At 40.0% G+C, this 22,196-nt stretch overlaps 1 protein-coding gene across 3 annotated transcripts in view; it reads right to left on the bottom strand.

The window, feature by feature from the left end:
- Nucleotides 1-22,196, bottom strand: part of aqr (aquarius intron-binding spliceosomal factor) — a 56,099-nt gene that overhangs the window by 25,565 nt on the left and 8,338 nt on the right. For all 3 annotated transcript variants that reach the window (XM_055006113.1, XM_023277347.3, XM_035951484.2), the window contains exons 12-26: nucleotides 21,090-21,206; nucleotides 20,874-20,987; nucleotides 20,164-20,267; nucleotides 15,605-15,707; nucleotides 13,674-13,794; nucleotides 13,212-13,353; nucleotides 12,336-12,514; nucleotides 11,174-11,341; nucleotides 9,168-9,337; nucleotides 7,899-8,140; nucleotides 7,570-7,719; nucleotides 6,834-6,903; nucleotides 5,640-5,750; nucleotides 5,049-5,158; nucleotides 1,668-1,803 (exon numbers count right to left, since the gene is read on the bottom strand). In XM_055006113.1, the coding sequence (XP_054862088.1) occupies nucleotides 1,668-1,803; nucleotides 5,049-5,158; nucleotides 5,640-5,750; nucleotides 6,834-6,903; nucleotides 7,570-7,719; nucleotides 7,899-8,140; nucleotides 9,168-9,337; nucleotides 11,174-11,341; nucleotides 12,336-12,514; nucleotides 13,212-13,353; nucleotides 13,674-13,794; nucleotides 15,605-15,707; nucleotides 20,164-20,267; nucleotides 20,874-20,987; nucleotides 21,090-21,206 (2,037 nt within the window). The remainder of the gene's footprint in view (nucleotides 1-1,667; nucleotides 1,804-5,048; nucleotides 5,159-5,639; nucleotides 5,751-6,833; nucleotides 6,904-7,569; nucleotides 7,720-7,898; nucleotides 8,141-9,167; nucleotides 9,338-11,173; nucleotides 11,342-12,335; nucleotides 12,515-13,211; nucleotides 13,354-13,673; nucleotides 13,795-15,604; nucleotides 15,708-20,163; nucleotides 20,268-20,873; nucleotides 20,988-21,089; nucleotides 21,207-22,196) is intronic.

Consider the following 22,196-nt stretch of genomic DNA (forward strand, 5'->3'; position numbering starts at 1 on the left):
CTGTCGGCCAGTTTTCAGAGCTATAACAAACATGACCCAGCTAGAATTTTGTATGGGTTGTGAATTTGGTCTCTGTGAAGCATCAAATTAAAATGGAACCACAGTGATATGTGACAGACAAGTGACAGACTTCTGGCAAAGTGCAAGAATAGGCAACATGAGTAGCAGCAGACATACACTACTGATATTAGAGGTCAAGCATTTTCTGCAACACTTGATGCATCAGATAATCATCCGCTATAAGACATACTCTCAAGTATGATCACAAGTAGACTATGCCGTTGCAACTTTACAATGTTTATAAATGTCTCACATTATTGTTGTGCTGTGATATTTAAGTGATGCTGACGCCTTTCAAAACAATAAATAAATAAAAATTATTACTTGAGCTGCCACTAAATATGACACCCCACATTTGTTTATGTTACAAATGTCTATTTTAGAACGCTTCAAGTAAAGCATTAGTCTTGCATAGACAGACTTATCTCCATAGCATTGTCAGCGCTGGAGAACAGTCTGGTTGCTCCCATGAATAATATTCTGCTACAGACGGGGAAAAGTTGAGGATTCTTTGCATTTCTTTCAACCAATTTAAATTAATTTGGGTGGCACTAAGCCCAGGATGCAGCAACAGCGCCCCTATTATAGAATGTCAAGTGCACAACTTGTTTTGGGGTAACATACACTACCAGTCAAAAGTCTGGACACACTTTCTCATTCAATGCTTTTTATTTATTTTTATTATTTTCTACATCGTAGATTAATATTGAAGACTAACACTTTTTTGTTTACAACATAATTCCATATGTATTCTTTTATAGTTTTGATGTCTTCAGTATAAATCTACAATGTACAAAATAATTAAATAAAAACCATTGAATGAGGTGTGTCCAAACTGTTCACTGGTATTGTACATGGAAAATGGAACTTTTTCCAAAACTTGGGGAAACTTGCACTAATGTCCTTGCTAGACAGCAAAAAGGAAAACATATGTAAATCTTTACAACCAGACATCAAAGAACTGAGCAGATCTTTCTTATTGTGATTGAAATATTTGTGAAAATGTGCCATTTTTATTGCTGTGTTTCTAGCTCAAAGGCTGTTGCTTCGCATAGTGACAACAGTAACATGCAGATAGCAAAAGTGGAGGAGAATGCCACATGAAATACGCGGCCAATGGCAGGCTTATACCCACAATCTTCATCTGGTGAGTCAGACCAGTGAAGCATGGGGATGCAAGCAATTATCTGTAGTGGCATTTCTCCTGCAGACTGAGGGGGCAGCAGTAATGAGGTAACAAGAATAAACAGCAAGGGTTGTTAATGTTTCTAAATATTTGCAGTCTAGACAAAAAGAGCAGTGAGACCGAGGAATGGAAACTTCAATAACGTCTGGACAGGACTGACATTACAAAAATCCATTCTAATTAATTCTGCAAAATATCTCCTGGATCCTCTTAACTCTCGCTCTCTGTCTGTAAATCAATATCAAAATCTTATCACAAATTTCAAGGAAGTTTAGATAATGAAAATGAACCCTGTGAGAACATCTTGGCTTCTGAAAGGTTTTCTAAAAACCTGTATACAGCTACTAATCTTTTCATCACTTTTTGTATTTCTTTTTTGTGCATATAACAAAAACACATGCACGGCTAGCCAATGTCTTACCTGGTACAGGTAAAAGTGTCCAGCAGTCTCACAGGTGTAAGAAACATCCCCTGGGACATCCAAGCTCTCCTGTAATCTTCCCACCTCTCTGAGGAGCTCCAGTCTTCTGGCTAGGACATAGTTCACCCTGCCATATCTGAAGACAGAACAATATAGTTAGTAAATGTGATACACAGGTGGATACAATGAGCTGCATAAACTGTATCCAAAGTAGTGATAGACTGATGGACTAAATGTAATAAATGCCACATTTTAAGACTGACACAAGCAATTTCTGCTCCCTGTACATACCTAAACCGAATGAGGCAGGATATCTGATCTTTTAATGTGTGGAGATGAACTAACAATTTATTTTAACACAGACACATCATCAGATTGTGGTTGAATTGATTCGAAAGCACACCGGCTCTCTGCTGTTACTCTGTAATGCATCATTAATCGTCTGATATGTGAAATGATCAGATTGACTCCTGTCTGCTCCTATAATTCCAGCATCAACTTTACAGCAAAACAATGGGTGTCATGACCTACACCATTCTGTCTAACTACTTGGTGTTATTACCCATATTGGCCTCAATGCCAATGAACCTACATGCTGGGGAACAACCCAAACATAAACCTCAGACAATTACCAATAACATGAAACATGGTTGTCTTGCTATCATTGACTTGATTGTGTGGAATTTTGGTTGTTTGGTTCTGGTCATCTGAGGACATATAATGATTCACAGAGTAAATTATGTAAAATGCATTCTTAATATGACTCACTATAAGGTTAAAGATGATACTGACTGCTCTTGGCTGTACATAAGAGTCTGTCTAATTTCTATCAGACTCTCATTCTGCATCCAAAATTGCTAAAAAAGCAATTATCAGATGGCAATGAGAAGACACACACAAAGACAGGAAGTAGGAGGAGTCACAGGGTAATACTAGAGGTGAGCATTATTTTTAGACCCTCTCCAAAGACTCTCAGTCAGCAGATGACTCAAAGACAATCACACTGCTCTGCCTTTTCGGGCTGAATAAAATTAAATTAAAATGAGTGACCTTGCTTTTCAGGATGATACACCTGTAATGCACTCAGTCACTGTCGAAGTCTGAAAACCGAAAATAGGTACACAGGTGTGAGCAGCAGTCAGTATTTAACGACAAGACTATTACATTCTGTGTAAAATCTAACACATAAAACTTGCACAAAACAGCAACACCTGGAGAGGCTGCATTTCATTTCCACCTCAAACAAAAGTGGCATCATGATATGTTCTTGACAATGTTTTTTTTTTAACTTCCAACCGAGGATACAAATATAGATCCACAACTACATATGGCCTCCCCCCTTCTGCTACTGAAATCCACTTTCAAAATCTCATTAAAACACCACAAAATTCATCATGAAATGCAAGGAGGCATTGCTAATTGATGCTGTAGCTTCCTCTTTGTTAGGCATTCAGAGAGGAACTGCCGTCCATTTTTTATCTAGTATACAGTGTTAATTAAAACTCTCTGGCTCTCTCCTCTCGCTGGTGTCAGTGGGGTGGAAGAAGTGTGGAGTCTGCATGTTGTTATGAGGCAGCCAGGCAGGCGGGAACATATTAAATGCTGCTAGCTAAAGCTTCTTCTTTTATGTCAGTATTGCTGCATAATTTAAGAATGTAAGAGACTACTTTCATGTGTAGAATCCGGTTTTCATACAACAGTATTCATACTGAAGTCATGCACTCACACTGAGGAGCAGTCATACAAAGGGCACAGCAAATGAGAGACATGTACAGCCCCTACTTTCCTCCTTTGGAAATGATGCTAAGAGCTATAGGGTGCAATTTGCTCAGTGCCAGGGTGGATAAGGTGGTAATTGACAATGCAGGCTATGAGGAAACTTTAAATAGCAACAGCATAAAGCGTTCATTAATATTCAGTGACACATAGCTGTTTATATTCAAGAGCTGGCTAAAAAGCATTGCTAGTAAAAAAGAAAAAAAAAAGATGGTTCTGACTGATTCAGTCAATAATGGTGTTAAACACAGCAGTCATGTAGAACTGTAAATGTTTTGGGTATCCTGAGATAATCTGTCTGTCCCAAGCCATCTGAGACCTTAAAATGCACTGACCCCCACCTTCTCTTTTCTCATCTCACTATGTCTCAGTAGTAAGGACTGAGTCACTACCCTTCAAGGCATTACACACACACACAGACATACATACACACACATATCGAGGGGATAAGAGAGCTGGTAACTAGTGGGGCGTCTTTAATAGGACTCTAGCGGTTTTTGTCTGAGGCCATTTGTTCTGTGCTATGCTACCAGTTCAATATGAAGAATGTCCACACTGCATGTTTTATGTGACCCACAGAAAGTTCTTTAACAAACCGTGTTAAAACTAATACAAGATTATACTCAGGTAAAGTAACCCACCACTGATTTAAGAAGGGCTCCTTCCTGACCTGAGCAAAATAAACATCCTAATGGTTTTAGTTTTCATGTATTTATACATCTATTCATGAATTAATTATTCCATGACGCTTTTGTAAGTGAACTATTCATTAAAAGGCTTTGAGCATCTCTGAAGTAGGGAAAGGGCAACAATACTACAGCCACCAACATTACATTACATGTTATGGATTATGTTATTTGCAAGAATTCGAGGGTGTTATGCATATTTATTTTATTTCAGTCATCCACAACTACAGCTACAGACTTGACATGACAGACTTGATTTGACCAAAACCAATTTAGGAACAGAGATGATTTGGACTAATATTTTATACTGAAATAACTTTCCAAAACTGCTAGAATACTGGTTATCAATTTGTAAACCCTTTAGGAAATGTGCAAAAACAGGTTTCAGGTTTTCCATGCCTCTGGTAAATCTACACAAGTATTTCTTTGTGACTTGTTATCATCCAACAGCTCTTAAAAAATGTCTTTCCAAATGGTTAGGACCAGCCCCTCAGTTCTTGTAGTCCAGAATAGCGATGAATGGGTTAATCAGGCATGCGTTGCCTCTGAGTGCAGGGCTGCAGGGACAGATCTTTTACACTGGCAGAAAGGTCTGAGAGTCCAGCGATGCCTAATGAAGATAAACCAGGTCCATGGCCTGGCATATGAGGGTATCGAGTAGCCCTGTCATTGTGTTGGCTCAGACTAATTATGTATGTGGGCAGCTGCTTCATTCATGTGTGTGTGTGTGTGTGTGTGTGTGTGTGTGTTGTCAGCTGCCTCTGCAATGCAGATGCACTGCAAGTCTGCTCACTTGGTGGATGCACTTTCACACATGTATGTGTGAATTCATGTTGTCTCAGTTTTCATGTTTCTCTGTTTGTTTAGGTGCACCTCTGTATGTGTGCTTGTCCTCTTTCCACCTGTCTCCTATCCTCACCTGCTGAAGTCCTTCTCAGTCTCCAGTTCTTCCTCTCCGTGGCCCAGACGCAGAAGGTGGCGTTCGTCAATGTCTAGAGCCATGATCTTTTCAAACAGCTGGTTCAGAGCCTGGTGTAGAATGAACCGGGAAAACATGTAAACATGGTTATACATGGAAAATCTTCTCTCAGATACTGTATGTGTATTTGATTTATACTATATTTAAGTTAAATACATATTTAACATGTTATAAAGTAAGCTCCTGTAAGGAATATAAATGACAAGGGGGAGACAATTACAGGAAAATAGTTACTATCGAGCTCTGCTTCTTATGGATAAGGTTCCTTCTGGCAAGCTTCCACTGGTGCAAAACAACAGCAGATTACTTTATGATTAAATACTGAGGGGTGGAAGATCGTGGCACAAGGGAGCTTAGATTTTAATTTTTCCTCCATGGTTTGAAGATGACTATCGCCTGATTAATGGGCAGTTCTGAGCACAAGCTGAAAATTCTCTTGACAGTTTCACTGCTATTTGGACAGGGTTTTAGGGAAAGTTTTCAAAGATGAGACCTGGTTTGTGTGTACAGAGGCGGTGTGTGTGTGCTGACCTGGTTAGAGTGTGTGACTATGAGCGTCCTCTGCTCAGGAAAGTTGTGATAGAGGTTTGAGATGATCTGAACGGCAACATCTGTCTTTCCGGTACCTGGTGGTCCCACAACCTGGTGACACAGCAAGAAGTGAAGAAGGAAGTAAAACATTTTTAACAGAACCAAAAAATAAGAATATAATCACAATCAGAAGTTCCCTCCTCACCCCTGTAAATGACTTAGTGAATGTGATAGTTTGGTCATGGGTATGTCACAACAGGCTAAGCTAATGCCCCTTTGTTGAACCCAATGCCGTGTGGTGTTACATGGCATACCATACAGTCACTTTGATTGCAAATGTAGGTAAAGACGGTGAAGAACTTACAAAAAGCAATATGAGGCAATAAGTATCTTCAAGCCTCTCTTTTGTACTCATTATCTGTATGTGAATATCTTAGTAGCCCTTCATCCCTGCTTACATGTTACCCTGATTACAAGCCTCATATTTACTTAACCGGGGGAGGGGGGTTGCACATTTAATTTACAAAATAAATATTCATGAAACAGGTTGGTCTTAGTGTGGGTCTCTCAGGTGAGTAATCTCTGCTAAAAATAGTAAACACAATTACATATTTCTGCATAAATCAGTACATAACAAGCTCCTTGGTTTAACTACATGAAAGTGAGGCAGACTATGAGGTAGTATGTGTTTGTTATGGCTGCTAATGACTGTGACACATGCCAAGAAGGAAGGTTAGAAGAGGGGCAGAGGAAGGCATGCATGCACAGTTGTTTTACGACTCTGTTGAAAGCCTCTTTGCCATATTTACCTCAGCTAGCTGCACAATAAATAACTCCGATCTCGCTGCCAGCTTTCCAATCAGCACATCAGAATAGCATTTTAGTTAAAACAACATGTTACCCTACTCAAGACATAACAGTAGCAGGCTGGGAGGGCATGGGTGTGGATGTGCCTATGAATTGGTACATCTGCAGCTCTAATCCAACGTTACTATACACTGACCTCTTCATTGCCAATGTATAGAGGGGGTGGTGGGTCAGTGAGATCTACCCTCGCTCCAGGTGAGTGATAGAAATGTGGAATTTTGTAAAATATAAAATCAAAATTTTGCAGAATCTCTTTATACTTAAGTTAAATCTTAAAACCTAACATGAGCAACTTATACAACAAAACACTGAATGCAAAATCCTCACCATGGTTAGTCCTGGCTGCATTCCGGCTCGGATGGCTTCGATTTGTGTTGGGGTGAACTGAATTGTATTCCTGTAAGAAATTTACATTGCCGACGTTAATAAATCAAGTAATTTGCTTGAGAAACTCAACAGCCTTGACAGCATAAACACATTTGTATTCAAATGTTTTCATTTGTTTATTTATGAGCCACTCATTGCTGCAAATGGTGTTGTGATACTTTCTGAGACCATCTTGAAAAATTATTAAGTTGGGGCCTCCTCATGGACATGTAGTTGCTAGATTTAAATATCAAAGTGCAAACTGTAATAATTACTATGTGGGAAAAAAAATCTCGTTTACCGTCTATAAATATAGGAGTAGCAAAAACCAAAAGCACCACATTATATAGTGAACATGGTGATGCCATTCAGACAAGCACAGACAAACAAATCTAAATACTCCAACTCAGAGTAATTTATATACAATCCAGAGAGCTAAGAGGACAGCACCTCTATACTGAGATTAAGGAATTCATGTTTTCTACATTATGATGCACAGATGGACCAGGAACACAAGAATAACCTAATATTATTGGACACTCTATTGTGGGTAATTGCTAGGTAAGATTAAGTACCTTTAAAAAGAGGTCAGTGACTACAGAGTTGACTACAGACAGTTTAACCAAGCATTCTACAACTTTCTGACCCTTCAGTTCATTAAGTTGTGAACAGGAAGTCCTGGGTCTTGGCCTCTCACCGTTTTGGCTGGTTGTAGGGATATGGCCCACGGTTGGGGGTGACATAGGGTTCAACATGTAGGGTCATGTCTTCCTCTTTGTCTTCCATTTCCTCATCAGCCTTCCTTTTCTTCCCTTTGTCTGCTTTGTTTGAAATGGGAAACTTGATTCTGTTAAAAAGAAAGCAAATAGGGATTATAATACAATGCAATACAATATAACAACAATAGCAGCATTACTACAGCAAATACATTAAATGATAATTGTTAGATATTCACTTTGATTAAGGTAATTTAGAACAAAAAAAATGCGTGATTTATAATTTTTTGGGGGGATATTTGACTTTCACCTGAAAGGGGGGACTTGCAGTTCAGGGTTCTCCTCCATGACCTTTATGGTGCAACCAGGGAAACACGACCTCAAGTGGTCCAGGGACAGAAAAGTGTCGTTGAAGTCCAACGTAGAGATCTGATTGGGCATTTTGGAATAGTGGGCGCTGCCTGGGTCGCCATAGCCTAAGATAATATCATGAAGCCAATCTGGGACAACACATTCTGTGTTCATCAGGTTTCTGATGGTCTCTAGCACCGCCTAAAACAGAGAAAGGTGACCGATATAGAATCAATAAAATGCAAAGTAGAGAAATAAGAACCTGGTGGAGCAAAACCATACTGAATGAGGCACATCAGGCAACAGACAAACATCCCACAAGAGGTAGTTTAGCTGGATAAGAATAGCTGTGTGGTGGGCTGATGGGACAGCAGGTAATTTGTAAGTCTGTCAATTATATTTTAATGAGCTGCAAACTGTCTAATACCCTATGCATCAAACACTGTGTGGGGAAATGTGTTTACTTTTATGTGTGTCATGGATCAAAGATGGAGAAGAATGTTTCTTGAATACCCATTAGTTCCTATGCTTTTCAAATTCAGGGGGAGAAAAAAAAACACTTCAAAAACATCTGTCACTGCTTAGGCTGTGAAAGACAGAAATGGGTGCAGAGTTAGAAATAGCAGATTTGACAAAGCTGTAATGAGAAGCTCTCAAATAAAAAAGACATGATAAAAGAGTGTTGTGCATAGTTAACATTCTCAAAACGTGGAACAAAATAGAGCAAAGTCACATACGGCTGGGATTTTTAACTAAAGTTTCACAGACTTACTTGGTTAATTTTATTATGATTTTCTGAAAAAAACTTTTGTGTCGAAGGGTTTTAAAATCTTAAATCAGAACCTGGATATATATTTCTTATTTATTACCCTTGAAGGTGAAAAAAATGTGACTCTGTAGGACACCTCCATAGTATACTGACAACACTACATGGTTGTGCTTTCCCACAGAAAGCATAATAACACCACGGCATAGAGTAAGGGTACGTTGTCACAAGGGGATTCTTAAAGGGGAGAGAGGGGAGTCATTGGGAGGGCCTTGGGTAGGCAGCAATCTCAGACTTGCCCTGGCCCCAACCTTACAGCTACAATACCCAAGAGAGCATAATATGTGTTATACATCACTCAGGGTGGCGTTGGTCGGACCAGAGCTCAAGGCCTGAAGATAAAGCACTCAAATACAATATACAGTGAGGGCTGATCTGCGTGCTTCAACTTGTGGCTCGAACCTTGAAATTATTCTCCTTGGGCTTGCGTCTCATGATGACGTTGAACGTCTCGTATGGGTCTTCAGTTCCACTCTGAATACTGCTGGTCATGTCCTGCTGGTACTGGTTCGGGTCCAGCCACACACGAAACGTTCTGGCGTCTCCTCGCAGCTTCGGCTTTGGTTCAGGTCCTAAGCCAGAGTGGCAGGAAGAATATTTTTTAGAGCAATGAAGTAATAATTATCTGCAGTGATAAACATGAAAGTAATAAATCTAAGTTTGAAAGACATTTTTTTAAAAACACTATAATGAAACATTATGAAGTATAGTCTAAAGAAAAACATAGTTGTGGGCCAGAACAGTAAAACAGAGCAGAAAATGGAGGGGCATATCTTTAGAAGGACAAAGGTCAGATATAAAGATTGAATCTAAACCAGTTATTTCTCAGATATATGATTTCTATGGCAATTCCCTTTTTATCCTTACATTAAATAAATATAACCCTTAAAAAAAGACCTGACCAAGGCAAGTTTCATGCCTCCTCGGGAACAGGAGTTACGTGTTGATGCTTGACTGACAGGCGACAGGCTTTGGGCTTATTCCCACAGGGAGCCTGTGTGGTGCAGCAAGTGCAGCATTCACAGATTTCTAAATAGATTCTGTGTGGAGCTGCAGGGCAGGGAGCGCGAGAGTGATACCAATCCTGTCTGCGTCTGATGTGTGCGCCCATGTGCACATGTGTACAGTTATGTGGGGGTCATCAAATCCCCTTGCTAAAATGAGCGTAGGGATAGCTTAAGAGTGGAAGCTATACCCTCAACACTATGCAGTAACACTGTGGACAGCTGGGCCTAGGTGTGTGGGCAGTCATAACAAGTATGTGCCTGCCATTGTATTAAACTGTCAGTTATTAAAAGGTGGGATTAAATCAATACGATTTAAACAGATGGATTGCATATCTAAATCATTAACAATATGTACATGTGTAATATTGTATTTACCGTATACAAATATTCTCTATTTGAGCAGTACAGTTTTTATAGGACACTATGTCAATTACTAAGTTTGCAAAATGCACGTCTTATCTTGTGCCTCCCCATACCTTCACTGAGTGCCCTGTGATTTATGTGACATCACCCCACCACCCAGATAGCCAGAGTACCACTTATCCCAGTTGGGGATCTGAAAGTTTAACCAAGGCGACATTGGCAGGGCATGTTCCCCGGCATCATGCCTATTTAGAAAGCCCTGCCTCTGCATATTTAATCCAAACAGATGAGAGAGGATAGGGGAAAGGGTGCTTCAGCACACCGACACATGTTCTGACAGAGGAAAAAAGGCAAACACTTGCAGGCTATCTTAGGTGAAGCAGCCACTCAGAGGGACTGCTTTGGGCTGTGAGAAAGAGCACAACAAAGCAAACCGAGAACATCGTGTTCCTGTATAAATATACTTTGCTTTCCAGGAAAGACCTGAGATTTGAATTTGGTCTGAGGGTATTCAATCTGTGTGAACTCACAGAAAAAGACTCTGAGTTTTATATTTGATGACAGCACATTTTAAGGCTTTTGTTAGAGAAAAATAGTACCTTACCTCTAAAATTTGTTTCTGTGCTGAAATCAGTTTTTTTAATGCTAGAAAGCACTGTTGCTGGCAATACCTTGTTTCCGAGGTGAGTGGTGCTTATGTAAGCGTAGCTTGTATGGCTGTATTCTGCAGGGTAAGTACATTCAGCGTTCTCTTATGGAACAAAAAGATTTGTACAGATGAAGCCAATGCAACTCTTCAGTTACATCCAATAAATAAAGCAGAGGGCAGGGCCTATAGCTCTCAGGTGTTATTGCTGACCTCAGGTTAATGGAATGTTAATGGGAACAGGTCAGGTCTCACTGTGGCTGTCACCATGACAACACCAGTCTGACCCTGTCCTGAGGATTAAATGGTAGGGATGATGGGAGGATGGATGTCATGTGCCACGGGTGTGTATATGTATTTATATATGCAGGTAAAAGCACATATGAGCATACCTTCCTCAATGACGCGCCCCTTGTCATCCAGCATACCCTGCACCTCGCAGCCTCTCACGTACACCAGGCCAGTCTGCTCCACAAAAGGCTGACGTCGGTCGAAGCGTGTGCCGTAGGGCAGGTTGGGCCGCACCGTGATCAGAAAGCAAACGTCGTGCTTCCGCAGACCTACAGGGAAAGAGGATGGATAGAAGGGTTATAGATAGAGGAATGAAAGAAGAAAGAAAGGGTTTTAGGGAGATATATCATATATAGAGGGGAAAACAGAGACAAAGGAATAGTGAGAGACAAAAAGACATAGAGCAAAAGAGAAGTGACGGGGAAGCGGGACAAAGTTGTACAGAGGGGGATTTTGGGGATCGAAGACTAACCACCCTGTCACCATTTATGCGATCTTTCAAACGTAAAGTTCTATGGTGGGAAAAGAGCAAGAGGAAGGAAAGCAAGAAAGCAACACTTCATATTTTCATTGAATTACAAAAAAATAAAAGCACGAAAGTGGCTATAATGAGTTGGAAATAGTGGGATAATTACTTTTTTTTTGCAAGTGAGGACTTGCATTCATTTTCTTGGCATGGGAACAAATAACCTATATTTTTCCCATAGAGAGCTCCAGCAAACAGTCAGTCAGAGGTTTTAGTGTGTTTTCTATCTTCCTAGTGAATCAAAGCCTTTCAAGGCTGTCAGGCAGTTAACATTATCTATAGTGTCCTTATCAACTGCGCAAAGAGAGAGAAAAATGCTCAGGAAATAAAACTGAAAGGCTATACAGAAATAGCATGTCTTCAGAGACACAAGATAGGCAAGGGTCATGAGCCAAGGCCCAATGGGATGGAATACAGTGGAATGGGTAGACTTTATGGAGGTTATAAACAGCTTAGTAGGAGAACTGTTAGGATATATAATAAAAGAAGAAATAGGAAAAGTAAAGGTGTAGAATGGCAATATGAAAGGGGACGGTAAGAATTCAATATAGCCTTTGGATGCAATATATTTTGTGACTAATTTATTACACAGAAAATTAAATAGATTAAATGTTAAATATGTCTACATTGATATATGAAGCACACACAGCAGGCAGATTTGTTAAAAAATTATGAAAATAGGCTAAACATATAGATTAAGTGATACAGAAGTACGGTAAAGGGTCAGCCACTATTACCTTCCCACTCATGCTTGATATGATCTTGTACATTGAGGTTAATGGTGACATCGGCTCGAACACGGGCAGGCCAGCTCTCTCCAATGTTGGGCTTGGCAACCTCTACTATGGAAAAAGAGGTGATCGTCTGAGCCATCCTAGCCCAGCCCCCAAACACCACCCCTCCGTATTCTGATTGCCTGCACAGAAGGACAGACAACAAAAAGTTAAGACAAGCGCTGTGGGTGCTTGTCAAGATTGAGAATCAGTTGAATTTAGGGCAGCACATGGCGCTACTGCTTACTTATTTACTTTTGCAGGAACAACAACCAAGTTGCTCCATCACTTGACATAATGGGAGCACTTGTTATGTTAGGCAATAGGTTTCCAAATGCGGTGCACCAAATGTCATAGTCTTTAATAATTATTATCACTTTGCTGTGCCTTCAAAGGAAGTTAATAGAGAATAATAACCTTAATTCATTCAAGTAAGAAGACAAATTGTGCTGTGGTTGAGTTTATAGTAAAAATTTGTTCCACTAATGCAGAAAAAGGCACCCTCATGCATATCAATGTCTCTCTAACAAGCCTATTACCACCCACAAGTTTCTCCTCCTCTTTGCAAAGATTTGGTCATTTTTTTAACCAAGAAAACAATATGGTATGGCAGATCAAGTCAATTCTTATGCTGACTAGGGCTGCCACAAACGACGCGTCGACTAATTGCCTGAGCACGATACAGCGCGGATGTCCATGCGTGTTCCGCGCTCCACTCGGACGGTGATTTCTGTTGCATTGCGCGCTCACTTCCGCTTTTGATGACGTATCGTGCTCAGGCGATTCGTCGATGCGTCGTTTGTGGCAGCCCTAATGCTGACAAAACAAATGACATCTTACCATGGTTTCATTCGCCAAACTACATCTTCTATGTCCTGTCTAATTTCATAGGTGGACTCTAGTCGAAAGAGGTTGAAGTTCCTCAACAGGTAGTCATGTAGGGTCAGGAACTGGAGATTCAGCTTTGGTAGAGCCAGGCAGCCTGAAAAGATGAAAAACAACCGATAAATAAACAGAAACAAGGTCAGTATAAAGTAAACAAACTACTCTACATGTGACAGCATGTTATCAATTTGCTTAAGAGATGCGGCTTGAATAGTTACTGATGTGTGAGTAGCTGAAAGTGTCAACTAAAGAGGATTCCATAAAGAGAAAAGTGCCAGTTAAGCACCAGGTGAGTGTCCTTAAATTAAAAGAATGAGGCAGTGACTAGACAGTAAAATTAGCATGTGCTCTAGTGTACGTCAGCTCGCACAGACAAGCAGTAGAGTCACAGTTCACACACTCATTTAAACGACACACCTTCGCCTGAGTAGTACTCTGTTGGGACAATGTTCTCATCCCAGATTATCTTCTCTGTTGGATAAAGGGGCATCTGGTTAAGTTGCTCAATCTGAGAGATTCTGCGCTCATGACGGGACACCTGTGTGGGTGTAACAAAAAAACAAGACAGTGTTTAAGATCTTCATATTCTCATTTGCTAAAAGATAGACCAGGAAATAAATAAGCAGGCCACTCAAACGTTGTTACAGTCATTTTATCATATCTAATCATAAATGCAGTTGTTCTTCTACTGTTCAGTTAATAAATATGTGTGTCTAAATGAACAGAATAACAAAGGCTACTTTATACGATGAAGAATTGCATATATTTTGGAATGTCAAACTAGAAAACTGCATTTATTTACATGCATTTATGTTTGAGAGGATTAGAGGCCATGCCACATAATATATAATAATACATATATAATATACAGAAGTAATAGGTCAAAGGCTACAGGATCCCTGCAGGTATTATGATGAGATTACTGTATGTTTGTAAGCCGGTTTAAAAACAATGCTGTATTTAACTCGAGACACAGACATTAACAGATATGAATGTGTGTGACATTATTGCATCTCTGGTTGTATTGTTACATATATGCATTATTTTTGCAGGCATTGTTTAAAGGAAATGGTTTGGCCAAACATTGTTTGGAGTTTTTCATTTCGAGTACGGCTACCTATCCATTTACTGATACCTCCTACTGAGGTTTTGTAGCTGTGCATGTAACTGTTGTTGCCATTGTATCTCTACTCGTATGGAAAAACACACAAATGAAATGAATTATTTATAATGTGAAGTAGAGTGATATTTGCTGCTGAACTAAAACCAGCTCATCTGTTTCACCAGAGGAAGAAAACAGCTTAAACTATCCTAACATTGTGACTGGTAGCAGTGCTGCCTCTCAAAAACAACAGTTCCTCATCCCTAAGCATATTTATGACAGTGTTCTCTAGCATGCATCATTGTTTTGCCACTATGCAGCAGACTTCTAGTCCCGTGGCCTCTTTCCTATTAAATCCAGCCTGTATGAGATGTTGGTTGTTGGGGGCAACCTCAGGCATACGCAAATGAAACCCCTGACATAGTCTCCAGCAACAATCTAATCAGATAATTACAAAACAGCTCTTCAATATCACTTCTCATGGGTAATTATGAAGAACTGCAGGACAGCCTAGGAACACCCACTTTGATGAAGAGGTCTACAAGGCCTGTGAGTGTGTATTGGGAAGACTAGCGGGACAAGAGTCCAGCAGATTCCTGGAGAGGTTTTCAAAAAGAAAATTAGAAGAGTGAGGGAAGGACAACCAGAGAGCACAATCAAATTAGTGAAAGCTTTTCAAGAGATACTACAAAACTGAAAGAAATAAATGGCTCTTTATCTCATCAGCACTGTCTTCAATTTACCCTATGTTACACAAATGCCCACATAAAGCAATAATTGGATTAGAAGGCAAATTCAAGAGGGATGGGACAGTCAAGAGGGGATACTATATGTATTCCAAGGTCAAGAGCTTAAATTAATTACTTTAAAATGTGAAACACAAAACCTATTATGCCGTAGCACTGAGCGGGGAGCTAATTTTCTAGAAAATAACTATTCCCCAACACCAACTATACATCTTTTATATTGCAAGTTGACAAGCCACCAATACCTGATGCATTGCTTCATCAATTTAAAGCTCTGAGGCATAAAAAATTGCCCGGAAATCCTGGAACAAATATTTTAAAATCTAATTTACAGAAAAGCAACTGGACCGTATTATAAAGTAAGACTCCAGAAAATATACTGCTTCACTGCCTCAGTGTATGAATGTGAAGCAACACATCTGGAGTCCCATAACACAGCTGAAGATAACAAACTTAAATGCTCACATGGACAGTGTAAAGAAAGCTGTCACTGAACGTACCAGCAACTCAAGCAGAACCTCTTTCTCAATGGTGGTATCTTGGCCTTCAGGCAGCTCTGGCAGCAGACACAGATATGAGGCCACCTGGTGGAGCATATTGGGACTATAGAGAAAGAGGAGATAAACAAGTGGTTAGTCAGCTAGAAAATTTGCATTTGCAAATTACAAATTTAGCTAACACGCTGATCCAGAGGAGGGATGACAATAAGCAGATAATAACTAATTGCTGTCCAAAGATAATGATTTGGTAATGACTGAAATGATTAAGATTACAACAGGGACAATCTGACGTCTACTCATTACAATGAATTAAACAAACATTCTGATTACGTATCATGAAATTTGTGCATCGTATTTATAAAAAGAAAAAAGGTGTAGTTCCAGCCGCTCTTTTGGGACACTACCTCCCCTTCACAGAGATTTTTCCAAGTGTAGCACCACTGCATGCGTGAAGATACACAGCCATGTCAAATTCTTTGTGCTTATTAGCACTGCGGCACAAAGCAATTCTTGTGTTTACTCTGACACTGCAGTCCTGCTCTGTCAGCGCATGTGTTAAGAGGCCAGGGCACACTGATGAGACAGGATTATGAAAATCAAAGCCCATCTCCGTCTCAGAAAGCTGAGGCGTGGCCCTCTGCATACAGACCTGTTTTAATCAGGCTGACACACTGTGACACAGGCAGGGTCTGGTGCACAACGAAGGACAGGGCCTGGACACATTGTGACAGGCCTGGACAGCCCCACGTGGCACTGACCAAGTATAACCGTGTATGTGCATCTATTCTGCTACTTGTGATGCCACGCTTGAGCAGTGGGATGGCGATTCTGCCAGTGTTGCAGTTTGGTGGCCCACTGGATGACCTGGCATAGGTCATGTGGACATTCCTTCCCTTAGCAACAAAACAACAGCAGCACAACAACTCACTCTAAGTAATGGAGATGACTGGACCAGGTCACAACAGACAGCTGAGCCACTGGCAGGGGAAGGTAAAGGTGGGGACACAAGAAAAACTGGTGTCCAGCAAGTTTACTCCTTAGCCTGAAGGATGTGTGGACACTTGTTCAGATTTTGTGTAAGCCAGTAATTCCAGCTTTATTAAACTAATTTGGTTTGGTCACTTTTGTGCACTTTTAGCTATTTAGCAGCACACTTTTCTTCACACAATTACAACATGAGACAATATCACAAGCCTGATGAGTGTCCTTGTTTTTATATTAAAACAAAATAAAAACTATATTCCAAAAAATTAAGTGCTTTATGGTTTCAGCATACTTTTTTCTTTTCCTAGTCCCACAATATAAAAACTTAATATCCTCAGCAGAGGTAAAATACCGGTTATTCAAAGAAAAGTGGAATGAATGAAATATATACACCCCTTTAAATGACAGGACCTCAGAAAAGACATAACCCACAGAACTAATTACACCAATTATTTTTGACATTTCCTGCAGTGATGAATGGCCCTCTTCAATTTCTGCTAACATTTTTCACAGTGATGCATTCTCTTTGATCATGCATTCAATTCATTTTGGCCTGAAATGACACTCAGCATGTTTTACATAACTGAAGGAAGTGTAACTGTGTGTATCTGTGTATATGTGAAAGAATGAGTGTGCATAAGTGTGAAATAATGCTGCGTTTGTGTGTTTGGGGGGACTTAGCGGATAAATTCAGAGCGGCGGGTGACTGGGAGCTTAGCCCATGGGTAGCATAGCTGGAATAAACTGGCATTAGCGCGAGTTGTTTGGATGAAAAGTGCCTCGTTAAATCTGATTGGCATATTTAGAGTTACCCAGGAGCTGCTTTGGTGACAGTTGCGGAGTAGGGAACAATGAAGTTCCTGCTATATCCAAAACCCTAATTCTGAGAAAAGGAGCCGAGCTTCTAGAAATACATGAACTGGTTCAGCTAAGTCTTTACCTGATTCAGCTCAGCTTGGCTCATAACCCTCTTCCTGACTCACAGAAACTTCGTGTGGGGTTTAAGCTTTTATAATCCACTACAGGAGTCAAAAATATGGATATGGGAACATGGACAACAAAAAGAAGTTCTGAGTTGTTCAAACCTAAGAGGAATCATAACAAATAAAGATGTCATATATTGTACAAACAAATAAGCAATCAGTCACCAGCTCAGTGTGTGTTATAGAGCCAAAGCCCAGTGATTGAAAAACCTTATCAAAGTTTAGGTCAGTAATTTTTAAATGTAATTTTGATATCAAATGCCAAGAAAGGTTAGAACTTCAAGTCATTGCAAATTAGCAATGAATCAATGTCTTTTCACTCCCATTCACACGTGTAAAAATTAAAACACACACGGGCCAGTTCATCAAAGTGAGGGTGCTTTTTGGCTCTTTGGAAAGCTAATATGATCTGACAAACACAGCTGTTCAAAGAGTTTATTCTCAAGCCACTGCAAATCGATTAAATTAATGAGGCGTGCCTCTCTCTCTGGCTGGTACCAGCTGCCTGTTCAAGGGTTCGCTGGCTGCCATTTAGCAGAGAAGTCAGGCAGCAACTATAGTGCTGCTATATTACAACACAGGAGAAAGATAACTATACATATATGTCTGTATTTTAACTAGGACTTGTAGTATATCAGGCAGGTGATCAGGGGACACCTCCTGTCCTAGTCTGTCTCCAAAATGTTGGCACATGCATTAATCTCCAGCAGATTAGATCACTGTAATGCCCTTTATGCTGGACTTCCCAAGAAGCCAAAGGCAGACTCAGACTCATCTAGAAAACTGTCAGAGTGCTAAGTGGGACTAAGAAAATACATCTAATTACACTTGTACTGATGCCACTGCAATGGCTGCTGGGACATTACAGAATTAATTTCTTACTGCTTGTTTACAAAGCCCTAAATGACAAGGTTCGTAAGTATATTTCCAACCTGCTCACTGGCTAAAGTGAAATCAGACCTCTCAGATCCTAAAGTGTACGTCTCCTAAATGTACGTAGAATTAAAACTAAATCAGGTGATGGTGCATTGGGTCACTATAGTGTTGGTAGTTTTGTGTGTGTCTGTCTGTGTGTGCATGAGAGTGAGTGTGTTGTAATACACATGTGAATGTTGCAGTAGGAATAATACAGTTGTGTGTACATGTTGGGGTTGAAACATTTTTTTTATTCATGTGCAGTATTTACGTGTTTTTTATATCACGTTTGTGGTTTATTGCAATGTTAATGAAATGGGCTACACAACTAAAACTGACTTGACCATAGTGTCTGGCACCCAGATGTATTGCAAAGTTGGAGGAACTTAAGCTCATGATGCCGTAACATGAGGCAAAAGCAGTGATCAGCTTGTAAGTAAATATGCAGAACATCTACACATGAAGAAATAGTCCTCTTAGCTAAAGCAACACTTTGTTGCTAGCAAGATTAGTAGCAATCATCCAATCAACCAATCATGCTCAGGGATACTGAGTCATGGTATTAAACTGGACCAAGGTTTAAATTATTATACTAATGTAATCAACAAGCTCCAACATTGTCAATTCTGCTGTCAGTTCAGGAGAAATTAACAAAATGGATTCCATATTTATTATTGCTGCATAAACATTATCTTGCACATATTATCCGTCCAAATCTTTGATAAATTCTCGCTATTGCAAATCTAGAAGAAAGTCTTCTCTCTGAGGCTTGGTGGAGGCCAGCTCTCTCTCTCTCACAAACTGTAGCACCAAGCAGCACTCATGCACACACACACGTACACACACGCACACACGCACGCACGCACGCACGCACGCACGCACGCACACACACACACACACCTTGCTGTTAGTGACAAGAGTGGAGAGCAGTAAACATTCAAAAGTGTGGTTACACTTCACCAAAGTCAATGCTGACAATACTTGTAGCAAGTCTTCAGCATGTAAATACAAAAACACAATTAATCCAAGCATCCAGCGTAAATTCATCACATTCATTCAGAGCACAGCACAGCTTTTATTGCTTTGCTCATAGTTCATCTCTCGTTGCCCCAGGAATGCTGTGTATGCAAGCAGCTTAGAGCCTTCACATGGAGTTAACTAAGTTATACAAACACGGGTTAGTGATTAAAAGAAGCCAGAGCATCATTTGAACCATCACTCAGAAATTCAGTCAAGGTTTCAGAGCAGTCAGAGCAGGAGGATTTAGTTATGTGGAGGCTGCAGGCAACTCTTTATTCTCAGTCTTTCTCTAACTGAGTGTTGGTATTGGCAGTGGCAGAAGACGTGCTCAGAACTTTTTAAAACTACTATACTGCAGAGTAAAAATACAGTCAAGAAAAAGCGCTGCATTCATTTAATGAAGTCAAGAGTGAAAGAGGAAATAAAAGCACAAATTAAAGAAATGCTGACTGTTCTTAATTTGTTAAAATAGCACTAACAACCAATGAGAGTATGGCTAAAATATCAGATTAATACATGTAGTAGTACTGTAAAAATCTTAACAATTTAAATCCCTAATCATACATAGCTGCCCCACCTACATAACTTGTCTGTTAACTGACAAATTGCACTCATTACTTGATTGTTTCTTGATGCTTTCTGGATGTCTTTATTTACCTGAGATGCCCAAAGTGTTTGGTCAAGGACTCTCGAGTGTCTACTGCTGCTACGTTGGACAAAGCAAAGTCGTGCAGCTCTGGGAAATGAGCAAAGGCTGCCCTCTGTAAGACAGAAAAAAAAAGAGCAAAATGCCAATGTCCATATACAACACATACTAGAGTACCAAGAGAAACGATTCAAAAAATGATCTCCAGAAACGTATTAAAAACAGCAACAGTCCAGAAAAGCTGAAAAATGAATCACAATATTACTGAGATCACAATATGGACAAGTGCAATTTTTCAATAATGCTAACACCGTGTCACAGTGAACTATTTTAGATGAAGAATCGTGGTGCTACAGAGATGTCCCAGTCTATAAATCATATTCTCCAGATGTAAGGAAATGTTGTTTGATATAGATCACAGCAAAAATCACATCATTTTTATATTTTCTTTAATAGAAAAGAAATCCAAAATTACCATTTCAGCTAAAATTGTTCCTCATATCACAATCTCAGTATCTGTCAAACTGAAAGATTATATATTCATGTTGCTCTCTCCCTCAGCATGAAGCCATGTTCGCCAAAGGCACAATTGCACTAAAGATATCAGTGAAGAATATCTCAGGCATACTCAATGAAATACCAACAAAAAGAGCCAAGCAAGCAGAAGGTAGCTGAGCTATGCTAACATGTGTACCCCCCATCCCTCTATTCACGTATTCACCTGCAGCGAGGTGATCCTGTCATAGTGTAAAGTGGTCATCTCTTTCTGAGTCAGGGCATTTCCTGTCTGGTCGTTGATCTCAAAACCAGTGTAGAACTTCAACATGTCCAGCAACTACAAAGTTGAGACAATAACACAGATCAGTTCAAAAAAGGAGTATCTGCAATTGAATATGCAGGAATATTATCTGTACATGCATATTTGTGTGTGTTGTACCTGGCAGAAGAGGTGTCCCTCCTTCTCTCTGTGGGTGAGGCTGGACAGGTGACAGCTGACCACCAAATGGGAGTCATCCAGCACAGTGTTGAACCAGCGCCTGGTGGGCAGCAGGGCCTAGACAAACAGGACACCATGTTTACACCACTGGACTGCATGCTTGCAGATGTGGATAAAATACAAACTGACCTCAAAGTTACCACAGCAACTTCATGTAAGAGGACTTACATGTGTAGAAACATGTATGGGAAAATGATATTTCAGTGGACAGGACCAAAATAACTCAAGATATACAACTAGGACTTGCAGGAAAATGGCCTGAAGGTCCCCCATCACAGAAAAAGAGTTGGGTATTGTATGAACTTATACCTCTTAGAGGTCAAATAAATCAATAGACTCAACAGCAACCACATTTCCCAGTATCTGGATCAAGAGTACCCATACATCTTATTGATTAATGCTCTTTTCTTGTCTTCAGGCTTTTTTGAAACGTGATAGAGAGGCAAAAATAAGGAAAACTGTCAACAAGATGTGAAGACAACAGGGCAAAAATTGGCTCAGCTACTTCTATAGTCATTATTTATTTGCTTGTTGTTTGTAGCACAAGAACATGACATGAAGGCAAGAACAGAGGAAACCTGTCAAAATGAGATAACAGAGCTGCTTTGGTAGGAATATAACAAAGAAACTCTGAACATAGACAGTGTGAGTGAGAGGGTGTCTGGTGCATACAGAATTACACTATAAAAGGCTGAAAGAAAAGAGAATTGCCCAGAAAAAGAAAAAAATGCATTGTGAAATAGAATATGAAAAGGAATACTGGGATGCAAAACACAAACAAAACAAAATATCTATCATTTTATTCATTGAAAACTACTCTTCAAAGGCTGCAGGTGCAGCAAGTGATACCTTAACTCCAGGAGAACAGATACCTTTATATCCAGCAGCCATCTTTGATCTCAACACAGTCCTGACAGCCAGCATAAAACAGGCATGATAACAGGGATCTTTTTCCCTGCATTAATTTTCAGGTCGTCATCAGAGAGGGGAAGTATGGATTTCAGGCAACTGAGGCTTTGTAAAAGGATAGTGCTGAAGGACAGGGGA

The sequence above is a fragment of the Amphiprion ocellaris genome, chromosome 20 (genome assembly GCF_022539595.1).
Source record: "Amphiprion ocellaris isolate individual 3 ecotype Okinawa chromosome 20, ASM2253959v1, whole genome shotgun sequence".
Classification (NCBI taxonomy): Eukaryota; Metazoa; Chordata; class Actinopteri; family Pomacentridae; genus Amphiprion; species Amphiprion ocellaris.